This window comes from Zingiber officinale, chromosome 6A, assembly GCF_018446385.1.
Source record: "Zingiber officinale cultivar Zhangliang chromosome 6A, Zo_v1.1, whole genome shotgun sequence".
Taxonomy (NCBI): domain Eukaryota; kingdom Viridiplantae; phylum Streptophyta; class Magnoliopsida; order Zingiberales; family Zingiberaceae; genus Zingiber; species Zingiber officinale.
The window spans coordinates 147248906-147269314 of NC_055997.1; the positions used below are offsets into that span (position 1 = coordinate 147248906).

A 20409-nucleotide genomic window follows, 5' to 3' on the forward strand; every position below is an offset into this window, starting at 1 on the left:
GTTTGATTGGAAACAAACAAAAACCACTGCCTAAAATGATCAACACTGGATAGGTAACAAAGTAGTTCATATTTGATATATTACAGTACTTACGATACTAAGCAACCATGGTAGTAAACAAACAATTCCCAGCACATAGAAATCTAGGTTGTGTAACACTACTGACTTAATACATTGTGTCCCTTGACATCCTACGGGAAAACTAACTGACATTTCACTCATTGCAAAAAGACCCAAACATGCATCTTATTGCCCAATTTTAGCTCTGATGGACTTCTTCAAGTGTCACAGTGCAACCAAATTTTTTACATGGCGTAGATCATCTCTCCACTGCTTTCGATGTCGAGGTCAAGATCAGAGTCGAAGTCCTCCATATCATCGTCGTCAAGATCAAGACTGCCAATCAGGTGCTGGTTAAGCCCACTGGTACCGGCTGCAGGGATTGTCGCTTCAGCTAAGATCTGCATTATTGCATCGCTGCTTTGCATTGGTTGGTCGGGCTCCTCGTACTGGCTGCTCATTGTGTTCTCGTCCATCAGGTCTGTAGGAAGGTTCTTAAGGAACCACTCGTGGTTGCATATCTCAGGAATTGTTATTCTCTGATGGATGATTAGTGATCGTCAAGAATGCGAAGAACATTCATAGCTTGTGTTCCAAACTAATTACGGTCACGAATGAACTTACCGAGGCAGGATTGGCAACAAAAATCCTTGAGATCAAGTGTTGGCATTCCGGCGATATGTGAATGTAGTCTGGAATCGAATATTGTACACTCAATATACGCTGCAACGGATCGTGATTAAGTTTGATGATGCAAATGAAATATCCATGTAGGAACATGTAAACAAATTTTACCTGTATTGTCTTTCGGAAATTTTTAGGCTCGTCTGGATCCTCAAAGGGATATGCCCCGACCAACATTACGTATAGAGTAACTCCACAAGACCAAACATCCGCTATCTACAGAAAGTTGTCAAGATGTGAGAATTGAGGGATTAAACTAACAACAAAGGGGTGACACAACTCAAGTCACCAAGTAAACAAGGGCAAAACATTAGCTCCCAAGTAACAACTTATGAAACATGAGAGACTAAACCGAGAAATGTGGCACCTTCAACACTGCAAATTTGTTTATCTTTATGCGCTGATATTTTTTTCTTATTAAAAAAGGAAAACTATTATGCTTAGCAATAAGTATAACCACAAACTTAAGTTGATATTTTACTTTGTAACAACTGCAAGATTCCAATCTTGCAATTTTATAGAGCTATCAGTCCTATAAAAATATCACTACAATGAGAGAGAATCAGTATTCCGATCGTTAAGCAGAATAAGATGTTTAATGCTTCCTATTACAAGGCTGCAAACATATGGATCAGAGCTTCTAAGAAGTTGCTCAAGGCGGTTCTCTCTTTAACATGGTTCAACCTCAAGGAATAAAACAAAATTTTCTGACGAAATATCACTGTCAATAAAGTCTATTGAGAGATTTAGGGATGGACGACACTAGATTCTTGAAAGAGTTCATGACATGATAATCTAAAAATAGCAGCATTCCTATTTGCAAGCCCAAGGGTCTGAATTCATAGACATAATAATACGTCTATAAAACAGGAGGATATATTAGATAACTTTCTGGTGATGAATTGCAATTTACTTATTCAACTACTTGATTTGGATGCTTTCATCATGCACTGAATGTAGGTAGCAAAAACAATGTAGAATTAGGCATTTTTTAAGTACATTTAAGGCTAACAAAAAACATATAAACTCAATTCTCTAGCTAGACAATTTGAATCAATTAGAGTGAAAAGTATAAAGGATAGAAGTTAATCTAATAGAATTTTAGTTTATATAATAAAACATAATTGTCAATCTGAATATTATAAGTGATATATCTTTTTCATTAGAGGAGATTAATGGAGGGATAAGATCCAAATAGTTGAGGCATTCATTAGTTTATTTAGCATAAAACTAAAATACAGTCATGACAAATTCTATACAAGTATATATATAACTTGCCTTGCCATCATATTCTTTCTTGAGTAGCACTTCGGGAGCGATATATGCAGGAGTACCCACAGTTGACTTTGGTTGTGAATGCAGAACCGATGACTGAAATACAGAATATTGGCTACTCAGTGAAGATATAGTCCCTTGTTTGAGAAACTAATCCTATAAAAAAATAACCTAATACTGATTTGTACCTTTGAATATCCAAAATCACATATCTTTAGACGAGGTGCATGACTTCCATCTAACAAAGTGTTCTCAAGCTTCAAATCCCGGTGACATACTTGCTAGAAAATAAAAGATTAAAAAAACAGTTAGGGCTGATAATGTGTATATTGAATTTGACAATAGTTTCATTAACATACCATTGAATGACAGTAGCTTACTCCGGATATAAGTTGCTGGAAGAAGAACCGTGCCTTCAAGAAAAACGAAATTGGGACCAATTCATGATGAAGTATAATATACGAAACTACAAAAATATGATGAAATAGAACCTCATCCTCACTAAAGCGCCCCGCGTCACAAATACGTTCAAAAAGCTCACCACCAGAAGCATATTCCATTACAATAGCGAGATGGGTTGGAGTTAAAATAACCTGAGGATATTTGGAGAAGAGAAAACTAATGAAGAGTTAGATTTCCTCCAAAAGAAAGAATTTTATAATCTAAAATATAAACTTACCTCTCTGAATCTGATGATATTAGGATGCCTCAACAACCGATGGTTAATTATCTCTCTTTTAACATTTTCATCTATCTGCACAAAGGAAAAAAAAAAATTGTAACCAAGGCAGCATAAAAATGTGTCTGTTATGTATGTAATTGAAATCACACCATGATTTAGCTAATAATCAAGCATATAGCAAAAAACTTGACAAAAAGAAATTTCTTAATGGAATTGGCAAGCAATATGATACTTATTCTTAGGAGATGAATAAAGTAGGAACATAATAGGGATAAATACTCCTGCGGTTCATGTAATAAGAATTTCAACATATAAGGATAAATATTCTTAGACTTTATTCAAGGATTAGCTACGAAGGATTGAGAAAGAATAATAATTACTGAACCAGAGTGAGAAAGTAATAATTCTAGGGATAACAACAACTCTCTAGTTCATTTTGCAACTAAATGAAGAAATAACTATTCCCATAAAATTCAGGAATGTGTAATTGTAATTTTAGGGATTTTCATGATATCGATACAATAGGAATGGAAGGGCTATTGCTACAAACCAAAATGAAGTGATCGTGCCAAAACTACAAACCAATCTAACTGTCCATCTCATTTGACCACCATCTATTAGGCAATAAATCACTTAAGAAATTGATTTATACATCTATAAAGAGATTCAGAAAAATACAAGCCTTGGTATTCTTCAAAGATGAAAACAAGCTCATGTCACTATTCAAGAGACTTTGTGCAGAAGAGCAGTTGAGTTCCCAACAAGATACAAAATTATATGCTTTGGACATCATGTAATAGAAAATTAAATTAAAAAACAATGATTGTGCACAGAAGAATAGTGATAGCGAGCGAAGAATATAATGATTTCAACATGATATGAGAACAATCAAAATGGTTTAACAATGATTGTGCAATCGAGCACAAATGAGTATCAATAATACAAGTGTTAGATGCTTGATACCATCAAGATTCATGAACCTAAGGGCCAAGACTTCTTCATAAATTGAGAAAAATGAAAGTTAAATTGTAACAAAGGACTGTGATACATAAACCATTCTTCGTTTTTCAGTAAATATACTACCACTGCTTCTTGGTCAAGTAAATTCTAAAACCTATCAAACATAACTTAATCAAAGACAGTACACTTGATCTTTAGACCTTGCAGTTAAAGATTAAATACAATGCTCTTTATATATAGCTCAAACCTACAAGTCCTACAAAAAGAAGAAAAACAAATATCCCGGAAAGAAAAACCCTAACTATTTGCGCAAAGAGAAAAGAAGAATTTACTTATCATGACATGATCCTTGCACCTCGAACGAGCTAATTGAAAAGGGACAGAACAGAAGGTTTGCTATTCTCAGAAAGCAGACTACTACCACTACCACTATCACCCAGATTCGACAAGGTACATGAAACACAATGATAATCGACTTTAACCAAAGTAGCAGCACCTGAACAGAATAATTAACTCGATAGAAAAGAATCCTCAAACACTGCAACTGCTAATCTCTAGGATCTAATTTGCCAGAAATTAGTGCATTTAGCATCAAATTACCCCCAAAAAATAACATTCAACGAGGAAGGAAGTATCACAACTCTCTAAATCAACAGAACTAACTGCAAATCCATCAAAGTTAGGAATTTGTTAAAAGATAAAAAGGGTACGGAATCAGCAGGCGACCGACCTTCTCGCCTCTCTCGATGTACTTGACGGCGACGAGCTCCTTGGTCTGCTTATCCCTCATCAGCCTGGCGATCCCGAAGTTCCCCGACCCGATGTCCTTCACCAGCTCGTACCTATCGCTGTCGTGCATTATCGGCAGGTCCATCCCCGGACCGACCGTTAGCGCAGACCGATCCATGGGTTTCGCATCAACTTTCCTCCTGATTCCAACCGGAACCAGATCAGATCAAGCGCCCCCTCGATTCGGCTACTCAACGGAACCTTCTGCACCGGAAAGAGAAGCGCCGTCCCCGTGAATCGTCCAGCAGCTGAGATTGATCCGCTTCCCCGGCTCCTCCTCTCTCCCTCTCTCTCTCTCTCTGTCTCGGGAACAACATATAAAGTGAACAAAAGTATCTAATTATACATATAATATATTATTTAGTGGATAAAGAATAAAAAATATATTTAGTAATAATAAAATTGCATATCCAAACATTTTCCAAATAAAATGAGAAATCCGTCAGCCGTAATTTCCTAAAATATATCAGTGAATTAAATAAGATTTTTATTTTTGGGGGTGCGCAAAAAATATCTTTTTAAAAAAATAAAAATCATGCTTTAAGATAAGTACGAGCGGTGTTGCGTGGCAATGCGATAAAAAGCGAGTCAACGAGATATTTCGTTGCGTCCTTCTGTCTCGACTCTCGATGCGCAAATTTACAAAAACACCCTTCTTTGTTGCGTAGTTTGCAGCAAGTGCCGCCCGAGCTCCTTCAAAAAACAAAAAATCCATAAAAAAATAGATTTGATGATAAATTTGAAACTTTATTTTTCCCATCCATAAATTCAGACAAAGCACGTGACACGTCACCCTAAATCACCTGAGCATTGATGTGGAGCTGAAGGAAAGCACGTGACGCAGCTCCCTCCAAATCGCGTGAGCATTCATGGGAGCTCAGAGATTTTAGTTGTCTCTAGAAAGGAAAGCAATTGAATGTCATGCGTGTGATGACTTCGCTCACCTACAATTGTTAGGTGCAACCAGACGTTGAATTCACTCACCTACAATTGGCCGAGATTGAGACATCAGAGTTGATTTTAGTTTTATTAGTTTTTAGAAAGCGTACGACGACTAAGAGTGAGAATTCAACCCATCAATTTGAACAAATTGAAGTTAAACTAATCAAATTTATTTTGACAAACAAAATCGATAAAATTTTACCACTAAAATGGATATAAAATCAATTAATCCGAATAATTATTGAATTAATCAAATTTAATTAATTATCCGATTAAGACCGAATCAAATAAATCAAAATAATTAATATTTTTTTAAAATATCTGATTTTAATTATCTCACACTTTTTGTGATTTCTGTTGGTCAATTTTTAAACTGTCAAATTAAAATTGACTAATTATATGTATAATACATGTTAAAAGTATTATAAAAGAAGAGTATCATCCATCAAAAGATGTGGAAAACAATAGGAAGCTAAACTTGTGAATAGACTTACATTATTGATATAAATATTTATTTATTTATTTATTATATCACCTATGGATTATGCTTTAGGTTGAAGATTAAATCTTCTGTTCAAATTTCTCTGTTCTCGTATTTCCTATTGATTGGGACAGAATTTCTCTGTTCTCGTATTTCCTATTGATTGAATGGACCAGATTACATCATAAGACATCATGACATTCTTAAGATGTGTGCAGTTTCCTCGTGATGTGCTAGACATCCTTGAGATGTAATATGATCCGTCCGATCGATAAGAGGATACGAGGACAGAGAAATTTGGAGACAGAGGATTTGAACTGTTTAGATTGGGGCTTTGATTGCACTATCTAGGTAACATAGAGCATTAATTGTCAAATTGGTTGACATTGGTAATCGGATAAGGATATAACTTATAGTTAGAACTTTCCTATTCCATTGAACCTTAATTTGGATAAAGCAGGTTCAAAATTATAGCTCCAACACTAAATGATCCACAGAGAAGTTGCAAGGAAATAAATAAAGGTAAAATACAAATTTGAAACAAAATGGTATTGTGGAAGTAAAATGATGATATTAACATCGCATGTAGCACTTATTCTGCATACTTCTTGTAGAGATGGAAGTAGAGCCTCACCAAGTGCAATCAGGTCAACAGCAAAGTTTTTGTAGTTTCAGGTCAAACATTCCGTTGGTCAGCTTATAGGCATCTATGAAAATTCAGCAATTAAGAATATAGAATAATAAATTCAACAAAATTGACTACAAAACCATTTGTTACGGATCAACATATAGAGCTGATATTATATGAAACTATACATTCAATGCAGATCCTTCCTTCCATGGTCCTATAAAAATACAAATAGCATCATTCTGAGTTCATCTTGATACTCATAAATAAGATGAGCTATTTGGCCTCTCTCAGAGAAAATGTATTGTCATGTGCCTTTTGTTCAGTGTTTAATTCAGCTTCAACTTACAGCCACTGTTCTAACAGATAGGATGGTTACCTAACAAGACTTGTATCCTTTTGCCTAATCGACAACTGCAGCATACTTCTTTTCTTTATCAGCATAGTAAATCAAATCCCACTCCGTCATGGAAGGCCGATCAGTATCAACCTTTGGCTCAACAAATAGGAGTTGATAAACCAATTCTTGCATAGCAACAACTTCATTCTAGATCCTGTATTTCCCACTGACGCACCTTTGAGTATTTTCTATCTTCTTTGTCAGATTGAGTTGCTGTACTTGAGTCATACCGTTGCAGCTGCCTTTGTATCCAAGGTGGATCATTGGGCATGAGCCGCAGGCACTCATGAGTGTCCTTGTGTCTAAAATCGGGTGAAGTTGGATATAGTTTATGCTCCCTATTGTCCCACCATTCATGTGGATTTGCAAAGAATATCTGCCATAGTCGGAGGCGATCCATTGTTTCCTCTGCACTGTCAACTGCACAAAAATGTATGTCCATGGTTATTAAACAAAGATATTAGATATATGGCAGACACCTTTTAAAAGTACAGCACTATTATGACTTCTATCACTGGAAAACAGTGAGACCATTTTTCCTAAAAAAGGAAGAAGCATACAGGAAATGGGTGCTGTGGATTCTTCTTTTATTAATTTGTCGTGGTTCGTAGGCTTTTTATTATCTCCAATACGATAGACGAAATTCAGATCTTTAACAACTACCTGACAAAGAAAGAGTCTATAATATTAGGTTAAATTCAAATCTTCAACAATGGTAAAAGGGAGCTCTTTTGAGTGTATATAGAGGAAGATAAGCACTTGGAAATGGAATACAGTATAATCAAACAATCCAAAATTAGTACTTAAAGCTCATTAAATTAGCTCCAAAGCAATTTTAGACAGGCATCATTTAGCACTTAGCATTTAGCAATTAACAAATTAATCAAGAAGATGTGTCATGATAATATAAGCAATTATGAAGAAAGAACTGTAGATATAGAAAGTTAATACTTCTTAATTTTAAGAGGATTGAGAATCAACAGACATGCCAGCAAAGGATTAAACAAATTCCTAAAACATCAAAAAAAAAGTGTTCCTGATATATGCCCTGTAAGTACTTAAGAAGAAAACAAAAATAGGGAATATTAAAAGGAATGATAACGATACAGTACCTTGTACATATTTTCAAGCTGTCCATTTATATTGAGCTTCTCGTAAGAACTTAAAGGGCCGCGAACATATATAAAATCGTCTACTTTTAAGTGTTTAAAAGAGATTTCAGCTAGCCGGCCAAACATCTTCAGTAATATCCTGCTCCAGAATTACCAGTTGAAAGTAGCTGAGATAACGTCTTCTACTACAAACATTATGCAGAGACACACACATTGACAGACTAAAAAAAGGGAAGATGGCGTGTTACATGCTAAAACTGAATAAAAAAGTAAAACTGCAAGATCAGTTCCATAATTATGATTTTGAGTTGAGTTTTGAAGAATATAACAATAAAGTTGAAACAAAGTACAAAACTAAAAAATATATCTTGTGTCAGACGAGTTCCCATGTTGACATATCAAAACAGATTGCAGAAGGAACTACAGGTATGAACATTAGAACAGAGCGAATTGACATCAGCCAAAGAATTATCAGATAGATTGCAATTGATTCAAGTTAGTCCTGCTCAATCACATGCTTCTGTTTCATTCCCTAATTAACTATTATCTGGCAAAAAAATAGGCATCCTGAATTTAATTAAGCGATAAACATCGTTTAGGCTGACACATGGTCATGCGCAGCGCAAAGTCTCCGCGAGCAGGATTTTTTGATCAAAGAAAAGTAATATATGATCCTCATAAGTTACCTTGAAATCTGCCAATTCCACAGCGTCAATAACATCATTTGTGAAATCAAAAATTAATATAGACCAAAATACTATCTTCGTTGGATTTCATAACCTACCGTACGCATTGATTAATAACGGCACTGAGGGGGAAAACGCAAGACGGATGAGAAAAAAAACATGAATCTCACTTGAATTTCGAAGGGGTCGAACTGATAGAAGGCCCCTCCACTTCGAGAAAAGTATAAACAAGTGGGCAAAATCTGTCCGACTTCCGCGGAGCGAGAACCACAGTTCCTATGAGGCTGCAGGAGCGTCGGAGTGGGTACACGGTCTCTCGATCCACCGTCGAAGGACGGCGGAACATTGACTGCTTGTAGACGATGCTCTCGCGGCCGTTGAAGGTATGCACACATCTCCTGAGGGAGAAGAGAGCATGCCGCGGTACCATCCCTCGGAGAGCAGCGGAGCAGCGACTCCGTTCGTCCTCGAACCAACTAGGGTTTTGACCGCTGTCGCGGCATTAAAACGCTATCGCCCTCACGAATCTAAACGCGCAAACCGGGCAAAATCAACCGTCCGTTATTTGGCACAGTCTGTGACGTCATCTGGGACCCGCATTCCGTCGCCTTGATTCCCATTTCCCACGACAAGCCTCGAGATACGTCTGCCTGGCGGAGCCACACCAGGAGCAGATCCTTTCCGTTTGAGCAGTATGCTGTCGCTTCTGCGTTTCGACTTGATTCCTGGGATGCGATCATCGTTCCGGTTAGTCCAAACAGAGAACTCAGTCTTCTAGCCTTTTTGGAGCTTCAGCTAGCCAGATTTTGCCAAGAGAACAGAGACGGTGCCGATATAGAGAAGCAGAGAAGGGTCTCATAAGAACATAGGATTCTTTCTCGAGCAATCTGTTGAGCATGTTGGGACCCTGCAAGCCAGCGAGGTGCAGCTCCCCTTGTCGCGAAGCCTCTGTGGGAGCTACATTGGCTGATTGAAAACAGGATGGATTGGACTGTCCATGTCCTCGTCCACGAGGAGAGGATAGGAGCTCAGTGATGAACTACTACTACTACTTGTAGTCCTCGAGTAGAGAAGGCATGCTCAACACAATTCCCTACACCAAATCAATTCAATCTTTTCCACTGGGTCTTGGCATGGCACATGGTTGCTGCTGCCATCCAAGAGCCAAGTGGGGACAAGCAGGTGCTTGCCGAGCCTCCTCTTTGTCCGGGTTCGGCCATTTTGGCAGTCTCTGCCTCTGCCTTATTAATCAGCTTTCACTGAAAAGGAATGCTGCGAGCTCCTCTCTGTCTTTCTGCATGGATGCTGTTCCTCCTGAGTCAATGCGCCAGCATGGAAGAAGGCTATGTGAGCTATTGGAAGATCAGCAAGAGCTCCTGGAGCATGATGGCTACTCAGACAGAGCAGTTAATTCTGCTGCGTGCATTTGCTGGTTTGGCAGTGCTTGCAGAAGGCTGAAGAGGCTCTCCAACTACGGGTTCAAGAGGAAGAAGAAAGCCGAGGCCATCAGGCTTCTGATCAAGAGAGCTTGGAGATGGCATGCTGCGGCCGTTGACAGGGTGACGAAGATCAACAGCCGCGGTGTAAAATTCCACAGGCTCTCTTCTTCAGCTGCCGCCGACGATGCTGAGATGAACAAGGAGGAGAGGAGCCCCGTGTCAGTCCTTGCTCTGCATTCTCATGAAGGTTTCGATCTTCTGCTTCTTCTTTTTGTTTCCTCTGTTGATTAATAATTCCGTTAATCCTAACGCAGTCGAGGAAGAATCGACATCACCTTCGAGTTCTGAGTCAACAGAAGAGACGAAGAATTCCAGGATGCTAGAGTTCGAAGAAAGCCTCCCTGATTGTGACGAAAGCATCACCATCTCCGAGTTGATAGATCGTGATCTCTCCGAATCGAAGAAAGAATGGACCCAATTCGAGCACGAGCGAAGGGAGGTCGGAACTGCGATTGAGCACATCATCTTCGAAGACATCAGACGAGAAACTGCACTGGATCTTCTTCTGCATCGTAGTAGCTGCACGATGCAAATTCCTGTCGATTCCAGTCATTATTTTTAATTGCTTTCTTAGATTACTCCGAATCACTGTGCAAGATGCGCAAACTTCCTCCAGCTCAGTACAAACTCCAAACATGTAACAGGGCCATAAACAGTAGAATACAATAATAAATCCCTTGCACCTCTGCCAATTGTTTCTGGTCATTATTATTATTGCTGAATTGTTTGTGATTCGATGATAAATCAGTTTCCGGAATGCAAGGCACGAGATGAAGCTAATAAATGGACACCCTAACGGTTACAAGGGACGTGAGTTCTTCATTAACATTGTGTGTCGTGTGACGGTGAGCAAGGGTAGAACACAATGGTCCACGCCATGGCCACGGAGTTAATGGGTCATGTCATCATTTAGAGCTCTATCAAACCATGTGCAAATTAAATGATAAAGAGGTAAACCAGGATTGTCTTTGGCACTACTGTGTACACACGAAAAACAAAGACTAAGGTGGTGTTTCATTTTCAACTAGAAATCAGAATAAAAATAGATATCATAGTATTGTAAAATGAGAATGGGTATGAACTTGAGTATCATTCCTAAAAATAATATTTGGTTAGTTGAATATTTTCAATCAGAATGAACTTAAATTTCCTTTTTTACCCTTAGAGGAAAATAAGAGAAAAAAATAGATGAAAGATAAAGTTGAATGTGAGACAAACATATGATGAGCGAGAAAGTGTGATAAGAAAAAATAAAGAGAGAGAAAGTGCGATGAGAGAAAATGTGATAGGAGAGATTGAGAAGAGAAAAAGTATGATGAGAGAGAAAGCGTGATGAGAAAAAATGAAGAGAGAGAAAGTGAGAGATTGAGAAGAGAAAGTATAATGAAAAAAATGATGAGAGAAAAAGTATGATGGAAAAAATGAAGAGAGAGAAAGTATGATGGAAAAAATGAAGAGAGAGCAAGTGTGATGAGAGAGTGTGATGGAAGAGAACAAAAAGAGATAAAGTATGATGAGAGAAAATATGGAGAGAGAGCATGGTAAGAGAGATTGAGGAGAGAGAAATATGATGAAAGAGAAAGTATGCTGAAAAAATGAGGAAAGAATGAAGAGAGAGAAAATAAATGAGAGAGAGTATGTGTGTGATGAGAGATAATATAGAGAAAAAATAGTAGAGAATGTATGATGAGAGAGAATAAGGAGAGAGAGTGTGATGGAAGAGAATGAAGAGAGAGAAAGTGTGATGAGATAAAATACGGAGAGAGAGCATGGTAAGAGACATTGAAGAGAGAGAAAGAATGATAAGAGAGAAAATATGATAAAAAAATGAGGAGAGAATAAAGAGAGAGACAATAATGAGAGAGTGCATGTGACGAGAGAAAATACATAGAGAAAATGATAAAAAATGTGTAATGAGAGAGAATAAGGAGAGAGAAAATACGTTGAAAGAGAAAATGTGATGATAGAATGAGGAAAAAGAAAGTATGATGAGAGAGAACAAGAAGAGAGAGTGAAATGAAAGAAAAATTGGACAAATATATTAAAGGTATTTTCGTCGAAAACTTAATTTTTATTCCCATTCGATCAAAATCCAAGGGAGGGAGTGAGTTTCATCCATATCTAAATTTTTAGGTTTCATTCCAAAATCTTGATTTCATTCTCATCAATCAAATACAAGATTTGGGAATGAATTCATTCCCTCATTCCCAAACCTCTAAATCAAGCGCCACCTAAGCTCCCGCGAGACGATGATTCATACGGGAGTATTGTTATAGATAAATTCGGGATCAATTCTATTAATTTCTTAAATTTATTTGTTTCGATTTAAATTTTAAATTTATAAAATGACTAAATCAATTAAACTGAAACTTGATAGTCGACTTTTATTTGTAAATAATCAATTGATAATGTCATCCGTTACAAATTAATTAATTAATTGATAATGGAAACTGAAATTTGATTGTTGATGGAATTAATCGGTCGGTTAAATTTAATTGGTTCGATTCGTCATTTGATTTTGAATTGATTGCTGACGCATCAATCTGCTAGGCCCAATTAATCTTATTCGGCCTGCTAAATTGGCTACGGCCCAACTAACTAAACAACCTGTTAAACCGAATCTAGGGTTAGGTTTCCTCCTTGGCCTCTTTAAATGGCACCACGGAGAGAATTGCAATCCAGATCGTAACCATGTCGTCGTCATCTTCTTCTTCGTCGCCTCCACTCGATTTGTCTTCGACTGCTCGATCGAGTTGTTTTCTCCGTTTTATTCTGATTTTGTAATGGAGTCGGTCAATCATCCGCCTGCTCTTCGCTGCTGCAATCGAAGGCGCAGTCTAATGCTTCGACTCCCAAATGGATGGGAGGCGCTTAAGGCCCTGAGCTTCTGTATCTTAGTTTCTGGGTTACGCACGCCTCTAAATTTCAATCGTTCATGTTTTTCTTTCGATTTTTGGATTTAATTTTCTCGATCGCTCCGTTCGTGTTTTTCATGGTTGAACGGTAGTGTTGGTGCTGTGATTGTAAACATAATTCCTCGTTCTGAATGCCGTCGAGATCGATCGGCATGACAGACTCAATTTACACCCATAGAATATGAGCACCTTTTTGTTTATTTTTTTAGTAAATCTCAACTCCAGGTCGCAAGTCAATTGAAGGAGTTGTATATTTGTCTACTCAGATGAAGAACAATGACAAACAATGAGAAATACATCAGTCAGATATGAAAGAAATCATTGGTTCGACTTTAAAAAAATAAAAACTGAATCTTTTGTAAAGGTAACCTGGAATTGCCTTCTCAACAGCAAAATTTTGATATAAAATGAATGATACTCGAAGGAATTCCGGCACCGAACAACTCAAGACTGAAACTATCTACATCTTTAATTGGAAAGTGTTTTCAGAACCTCTCTTGAAGGAGCATTCAGCTGTGCTCTTGCTGCTCCGAACTAAAGATTCGATCTGGATCTTGTAAAGCAACTCACACCAATTCTCAGTCGATCTGTTCGCCTATCAAATCCAGACCGACGAGTAGAAAAGCGATCCCCTGGAACAGGAGAAAGTAGAAGTGGATGCCCTGGGCCGATAGCAAGCTGCGAGCGGCGGCAGTTAAGAGAAGGAAAGCGAGGGCTAACTCCTTCCGGTAGATCCTGTTATGCCTGCGCTTCGACTCCTTTTTCGGCTTGAGATCTTCCTTCGCAATGGATTCAAGGTTGGGCATGGAGGAGCCTCGTTGCTGCTTGGGTTCATCCTTCGTGAGAGAAGTAAGATCACCCTCCGACGAGCGGCCGGACTTCTTGGTGACAACCCACTCGTAGGCGCTGCCGAGCTGGAAGAGACCCGAGATCATCGCGTTGAACTTGGTCACGGACATCGTGTTCTCGAAGAGAAGGTAAGGGACGATGAAAGGGAAGGATTTGGGGGCGGGGAGAATGTTGAGTAAGGACATGGTCGCCGGAATGTAACAGACGACCCATGACGGGAGCTCTGCCTCCGGGACGAACATGGTTAATGGGAGAATGATACAGAACAACGTGAAGGAATAGAAAGGCAATATCAGTTTCCGGAGCAGGAAGAACAGAAATATCAAGTTTGATTTCTTCCAGAACCCAATCTGAAAATCAAAAATCATGATGTAAATTGCGTGTTTAACTGTTTGAACATCGGCAAATTCAATTGTTTGACTGAAGTTATACCTCGGATTTGATAACGTCCGGCAAGCAAAGCCTGAATAGCTGCATAGGTCCGGAGTGCCACCGGTGCTGCTGCTTCCTGTAAGCCTCGTAGGACTCCGGCAACTCACATTGGCACTGAACAGATGATTCAATCGTGAGATAGATGAACGATCAATGGTGTAAGTTAAAGAAATCCTTGTCGTCGCACCTCGACGTCGTTGAGGTATATGAACTTCCATCCGTTGAGGTGAGCTCGGACAGCAATGTCCATGTCCTCGACTGTCGTCCTCTCCAGCCACCCTCCTGCGTCTTCCAGTGCCTTGATCCTCCAAACTCCGGCGGTTCCGTTGAACCCAAAGAAGTTGAGGAACTCCCCGTTCACTTGCTGCTCCACCTCAAAGTGGAAGCAGAGGTTAATGTTCTGAAGCCTGGTCAGCAAGTTCTCATCTTTGTTGACGAAGGACCATCTTGCCTGCACCAATCCCAACTCCTCGTTGTCCTGTAAATCACGACAGTTGATGAATTTAGTTCTTTCCTGAGAAATTAAGTTTGCGTGTTGATGATGAATCGATCAGATCTTAAATTGCACCTTGAAATGAGGCACGGTGCGCTTCAAGAAGTCCGGCGACGGCTGGAAGTCAGCATCGAAGATGGTGACGAACTCATAATCCTTGACGTAGCTACAATTCATCGCTGACTTGAGATTGCCGGCTTTGTAGCCATCGCGAAGCACACGGTGGCGGTACAAGATCGGGGCACCATCCTGCTTCCACTTCTCCACTTCCTCCCTGATCAAAACCTGCGTCGCGGGGTCGCTGGAGTCGTCCAACACCTGAATCAGCATATTGGATCTTGGCCAGTCCAAATTGCACACAGCAGCGATCGATTGCTGGTACACCTACAAATAGCAAGAAACAGTTTGAGAAGACGGCCAATCTAGGGCAATGCTTCCCGAATCTCACAAACAATGGCTTACCTCTTTCTCGTTGCACATTGGTATCTGGATCAGAACCATGGGGCAGTAGTCGTCACTGCCGGACTCGAGATCCTTGGAGTCGCCGGTGGCGCTCTTGGGCACTGGCTTTATCCCTTTGAAGCGGATCCAGAAGCAGCCGAGGCAGAGGATTAGGCGGTCGGCACTCTGTATGAGGAAGAGAACGACGCAGGCGTCGGCGAGGAACTGAAGCGGCGGCACGATATAGTCCACCCGGAAGCTTAACCAACCAGCGTAGAGCGACATTAAGAGTCCTTGGAAATCAAAGGATGAGGGGAGAACCAGGCGCGGCATCTCGGCGGCGGTCAAGTGCCAGCCGTTGAAGTACGCCACGACCTCGAAGACGAGCAAGGCAAGGGAGAGCCAAAGGAAGGCCTTTATGAAGGAGTAAAACCGCGAGCGCAGCACGGGGCTTTCCTCCTGTGGGGAGGCGACGGCGTCAGAGTCCGTATGCCCGGAGGCGATCCGGCGGCGCACGGCGGCCGCGAGCCCGACGGCGCCAGATACCAGCTGGGTGAGGCACCCCGCGGCGCGGTGGGCCTTGAGAAGGAGAACCCAGGTGATCTGCTTTGCGTTCTTCCCCCGCGCGCCTTTCTTCCCCGGGGACGCAGCGGGGAACTGGTAGTCGTCGTCTTCGTCGTCAAGGGAGGATATCTCAGAGATGGACCAGTTGGGGTTTTCCATCTTGACGATCACCGGCGTCCCCTTTTGGCCCTCGGTGTCCCACCAACCGAACGACGGCGCCATTACTTATACCACCTCTAAACCGCAATCAAGATCCCACCTTTTTAGTAAATCCGGCGTCGCCGACCGGTTCCGGGCAAGAACCAAGCGAATTCGGGTAGAAAAACGCTTCCGGCAGCAATGCGGCGAACTCCGGCAGGGCTAGCAAAGCCAAGGAGGGATTTTTGAGCGAGGGAGAAGACGGAGATTTAAGGAGGAAGCAGGGGATTGGTCAGAGGCGTGATCTAGCGGAGTGTGGGAACCGAGTACAGGTTGGAGGAGGTAGAGAGGCTGCCGCGCTGTTTCCCGCAATAAGAAGAGCACGACAAAGGGCACCAGAAGATGCGAATAAAAAGAACAGCTCAACACGTCTGGACAGTGATAGGAAGGAAGGAAGAAGGAGAAGAAGCCGAGTAGGCCAGTAAAAATAGAAATAAGCAACGATTTCTTTTTAAAAAGAGTTTATCTTTTAATGCATCCCAGCGTCTAATTTCCTTTTTTAGTCGCGAAGAATATCAAAATCTTTAATAGATACAAAAATTAAACGGGCGTTCTTTAGTTTTTGAAATTATTAAGATGACTTATTAAGATGATATTCTAGTTTAAGTTTTTATCAAAAACATTCAATTACTCTCCATTGTATTATTTTTTTTTTAATCGTTACGAAATTATAGTTACACTTGCGATTTCAAAACTGTTATAACTCACCTAATTGATCCAGAATTTAATCAGGAGATATTGATGGAATAATAATAGAAATAATATTAAAGGATAGCATATCATTTTATATTTTTTTTATTAAAAATTAGAATTGGATTTATAAAAGAATTGGATGATCCATTTATTTTTTTAAAGCTTAGTTGTCTCATTTTTTACAATCCAATTAATTTTGGAAGTGACTTTTACTGTCTTTAACGTCCCGTTGACATGAAGAAAATTTATTGATGTGATAATTAAAGTCAAGAATGGATCAACTCTCAGGTTGTATTGATGTCATGCTGAAATTAATTTAGTGTCACTGTCTAGTGCTCTGGTCGATCAGATCAAAAGGTCAATCTAATACGCTAGACACATCATTTGACTAGATCGAACTCTATATTCAAGAATAGTGGTCGACTGCAATTTGAACCCCCGACATAAAGTCTGACTAGAAATATTATCCAAGTGGATGTCGACTCCCCAACATAACCCCGGTTAGCTCAAAGGCCGATTGGACCTTAGGGGCTCGACTCTCCACTTTTCCAATACAAGGTTCTTAGTATAAACCTGATCGGACTTTGTGTCGGTTGGACTTTCGGGATCTAACTCCCTACTTCTCTGAATGTAAGACTATCAACTTACATCCGCCCGCCCCCAAGGTCGGTCGGACCTCCAAGGCTTAGCTTCCCACTCGTGGGCATGATGACTCTAAGCTTACATCCGTCCGACCCCAGAACCAGTCGAACATCCGAGACCGAGTTTCCTGCACATGCGCATGACTCCTAGTCTACAGTCGATCGACTCAGAGCTGGATAGACTCCATTAAAAAACAGTATTGTCATAGAACCGTAACAATCTATTAGGGAATATGTCATTACTCTGATATATACATGCAATGAAATTTTCCTATGCTTATAGAAAAACTATCGTACATACTCCATTATCCGACATACTCTAAGATCAGATATTCTCTACCGTCTCGTTAATGACACAAATTATAAAGGACGATATAAAAAAGAAGTCCTCTCCATTGGCCAGGGATGCTCACTCGCACTCACAGACGCGAGGTCTCGCTACCACATATCATTATTTATTTTATTGTTCATCATCTTCTCTATTTTCATTATGTTACTATTTTAATTTGAACAGATTATATCAAAGAATTCCCCCCCTAATTAAGTTCCCATTAATTTTATCTGTGATATACATAGATCTTCGACTCTTAGCTCCATAATCATTTAAGATCATCTCCTTCGCATAGTCTACATCTAAGCCATTTCGATGTCCCCTAATCAATACACTATCCTCTAGTTTTGAGACGAGACAAGTGGATTAAAGCGTGACACTCCCTCGGTTAACTCTCCTGCCAGTGGGGCTTAAATGACCCATGTACGATTTGAAAAGAAGGGAACGCCTTTTTGTTTAATACATATATTTTTGCCCAAAAGTAAATAATCTCACTCCGCGTTCGGTGCTGTGACTCGAGGGCGGATCTCGCTCAAGGTCGGCGGTTCGGTCTCCCGCCGGCCCGGTTTTGCAGGCGGCCTGTCGCCTCCTCGTCGTGGCGGAAACCACGGCCGTCGCTTTCTCTTCCCCGTTTACTATTGCCGTTTCGGTGCTTTTCTTTATTATTTTCATTTTTTTTTTGGTTTGCGCGTAAATAAAAACGAGGAATGAATTTTTAATTTTGGTAAATTAACACAGCCCATCCACTCCCCTCCTTCGCCTGTTGTTTACATTTGGTGATGGATTTTGAATCCAGTTTTGTCGTTTACTTGTTGACTGCCTTCGGGTCATTGACATTCGTGGATTAATAGGTGTGTATTTGTACTACTGTTCTTATTTTATTGTTTTAGTTTAACATTTTAAAGAACCTCTTTTATTTTTTATCATTGGATCTCTCATTAAAAGAATTTATATTCTGCAAATATTAAAGTAACAATTTTGACTACAAGTATTTAATAATTTTGAAAATATTAAAGTAATTTTTGTGAAAACTACTATAATCATTAATGCAGACCAACTAATCTAATATATTTTTTTTGAATTTTTAAAAAATTCAAAAAATTAAGCGTCCTACTATAATAATTAGACAAATTAAGTGCCCTATTTTAATAAATTCTTTCTATTAACATTTTTATTACAATTTTTTGTTTTCTGATAGGAATTTATATATATATATATATATATATATATATATATATATATAAAAGGAGGTAATCTCTAGAATTGGATTGTGGTAGGTGGAGTGATATGGATCTTCGTCCACCTCAAATTCAGTATTGAGTGTGGCCACCAGCTAATAAGCATATTCTGTCATTGCATTCCGCAATTATTCATCCCAATAACACTTAAAAGCCGTGAGCCTCACCTTTACCTTTAATACTCGGTGTTTCGACAGAGGGATCGAGACTTGGACTGCTGATTCCAGATATATCTAATCATATTCATGATACATTATGCATAAATAAATTTACATTATATTATTTTTGAAAAAGTATAATTAGATGTCAAATATATTTAAAAAAAACTATACAATTATACACCTTTCAAATAATAATAATAAAAAAAGTCAGTTATGAAAAATAATATCGAATTGATTTTATTCAATTAAGGTTTATCATATTTAGTATCATAATCATAGATTGACAGTAAAACATAATATATCTAAATTTATATTATTATTATTATATTTAATATTTTTATTATTAGTTAGATAATTTGTATAACTAAACTTTTGTCTTCATCAATATGATTATTTAGAAATAATTATTTTCTTTTCTATTTTTTTTCTCAATCAATTAAAAATAATTATTTGTTTTTTATTTTTTTTCTCTTTCAATTTTATCATGGTATCAGAGTGAATAATCCAATCTTTTTTCTATTTTCATGAATTCTTTCTTGTGTTCTCTTTCTATTTCTTCTATTTAATTATCTCTCTTTCTTTCCTTAAGCCTCACAAGTACTTTTTATTAGGAAATAATTATTATTAGTAAATATTTATTTATTTTCTAATTATTAGAGAATAATTATTATTAAAAAATACTTATTTGTTTTATAATATTTTATATGTTTTTCTATTTTATGTGTTTTCCTATTTTTAACTTTGTAATAGTATTTATATACTACATATTATCATTAATAAAGTGTATAAATTATAACCTTAACAACAATCTTTTTTCCTTTTCTCCACAATATCCACCAGCCGCTCTTATGGTTCTCAACGTTAATGCTGAAGCACCGTTGAAACTCACCATCTCCAATTACTCTGCCTTGCTCTTACAATTCACGTATCTTCTATTCGAATATGACTTAGTAGGTTTTGTTGATGGCTCACGTCCCTGCCCCCTTGCGCAGATTATGCCTACAGACGCCACGTTCCTCCAGGCGAATCCTGATCATATTCTTTGGCTCCGTCTGGATCAACTTCTTATCAACGCTATTATAGGTTCGATGTATTTTACTCTTATGCAGTTTATTTCTTCATCAACTTCATCTAAAGACGCATGACAAACATTGGAGAGAACCTATGCTGCTCCCTCACGTGGCAGGATTATGACTTATCATCAAAATCTTGCAATGTTCCCCTCTCTAGTCTTGATTCCCATCAATCTGATCAC

General features: G+C 38.8%; 4 protein-coding genes and 1 non-coding gene across 6 annotated transcripts; 2 read left to right on the forward strand and 3 right to left on the reverse strand.

Moving 5' to 3' along the window:
• Positions 1-52: 52 nt before the first annotated feature.
• Positions 53-4783, reverse strand: LOC121998584 (serine/threonine-protein kinase SAPK10-like). Its single transcript, XM_042553563.1, has 9 exons — positions 4392-4783; positions 2699-2773; positions 2511-2612; positions 2379-2432; positions 2208-2300; positions 2023-2115; positions 856-960; positions 685-783; positions 53-599 (listed from the first exon to the last, which is right to left on the reverse strand). Exons 1-9 carry the CDS (start codon positions 4566-4568, stop codon positions 306-308), a joined length of 1092 nt encoding a protein of 363 aa, XP_042409497.1. The 5' UTR covers positions 4569-4783; the 3' UTR covers positions 53-305.
• Positions 4784-6579: 1796 nt separating this feature from the next.
• On the reverse strand, positions 6580-9196 carry LOC121998588 (protein OSB1, mitochondrial-like). Of its 2 annotated transcripts, XM_042553569.1 has the most exons (4): positions 8870-9196; positions 8014-8152; positions 7462-7564; positions 6580-7321 (listed from the first exon to the last, which is right to left on the reverse strand). In XM_042553569.1, exons 1-4 carry the CDS (start codon positions 9127-9129, stop codon positions 7044-7046), a joined length of 780 nt encoding a protein of 259 aa, XP_042409503.1. In that variant the 5' UTR covers positions 9130-9196; the 3' UTR covers positions 6580-7043. The 2 variants fall into 2 exon arrangements, with proteins under 2 accessions (XP_042409503.1, XP_042409504.1); XM_042553570.1 differs by lacking the exon at positions 7462-7564.
• LOC121998587 lies at positions 9195-10890 on the forward strand. Its single transcript, XM_042553567.1, has 2 exons — positions 9195-10385; positions 10453-10890. The coding sequence occupies exons 1-2, from the start codon at positions 9776-9778 to the stop codon at positions 10758-10760; spliced, it is 918 nt and encodes a 305-aa protein (XP_042409501.1). The 5' UTR covers positions 9195-9775; the 3' UTR covers positions 10761-10890.
• Positions 10891-13207: 2317 nt separating this feature from the next.
• On the forward strand, positions 13208-13303 carry LOC121999006. The gene has a single exon (XR_006116777.1). It is a non-coding gene; the product is annotated as a small nucleolar RNA snoR8a (small nucleolar RNA).
• Positions 13304-13342: 39 nt separating this feature from the next.
• Positions 13343-16430, reverse strand: LOC121998589 (probable xyloglucan glycosyltransferase 9). The gene is made up of 5 exons (XM_042553571.1): positions 15350-16430; positions 14963-15271; positions 14582-14872; positions 14395-14508; positions 13343-14312 (listed from the first exon to the last, which is right to left on the reverse strand). The coding sequence occupies exons 1-5, from the start codon at positions 16112-16114 to the stop codon at positions 13692-13694; spliced, it is 2100 nt and encodes a 699-aa protein (XP_042409505.1). The 5' UTR covers positions 16115-16430; the 3' UTR covers positions 13343-13691.
• Positions 16431-20409: the final 3979 nt, after the last annotated feature.

Coding starts and splice junctions, on each gene's coding strand:
- LOC121998589 (XM_042553571.1), bottom strand. CDS start 16,114: ATGGCGCCGTCGTTCGGTTGGTGGGACACCGAGGGCCAAAAGGGGACG. Junction 15,272..15,349: donor CAATGTGCAACGAGAAAGAG/GTAAGCCATTGT, acceptor TGCTATTTGTAG/GTGTACCAGCAATCGATCGC. Junction 14,313..14,394: donor CGGACGTTATCAAATCCGAG/GTATAACTTCAG, acceptor TTTGATTTTCAG/ATTGGGTTCTGGAAGAAATC.
- LOC121998587 (XM_042553567.1), top strand. CDS start 9,776: ATGCTCAACACAATTCCCTACACCAAATCAATTCAATCTTTTCCACTG. Junction 10,386..10,452: donor TGCTCTGCATTCTCATGAAG/GTTTCGATCTTC, acceptor ATCCTAACGCAG/TCGAGGAAGAATCGACATCA.
- LOC121998584 (XM_042553563.1), bottom strand. CDS start 4,568: ATGGATCGGTCTGCGCTAACGGTCGGTCCGGGGATGGACCTGCCGATA. Junction 2,774..4,391: donor ACATCGAGAGAGGCGAGAAG/GTCGGTCGCCTG, acceptor TCCTTTGTGCAG/ATAGATGAAAATGTTAAAAG. Junction 2,433..2,510: donor GGCGCTTTAGTGAGGATGAG/GTTCTATTTCAT, acceptor TTTTTCTTGAAG/GCACGGTTCTTCTTCCAGCA.
- LOC121998588 (XM_042553569.1), bottom strand. CDS start 9,129: ATGGTACCGCGGCATGCTCTCTTCTCCCTCAGGAGATGTGTGCATACC. Junction 8,153..8,869: donor TCGACCCCTTCGAAATTCAA/GTGAGATTCATG, acceptor ATTCTGGAGCAG/GATATTACTGAAGATGTTTG. Junction 7,565..8,013: donor AGCTTGAAAATATGTACAAG/GTACTGTATCGT, acceptor TTTCTTTGTCAG/GTAGTTGTTAAAGATCTGAA.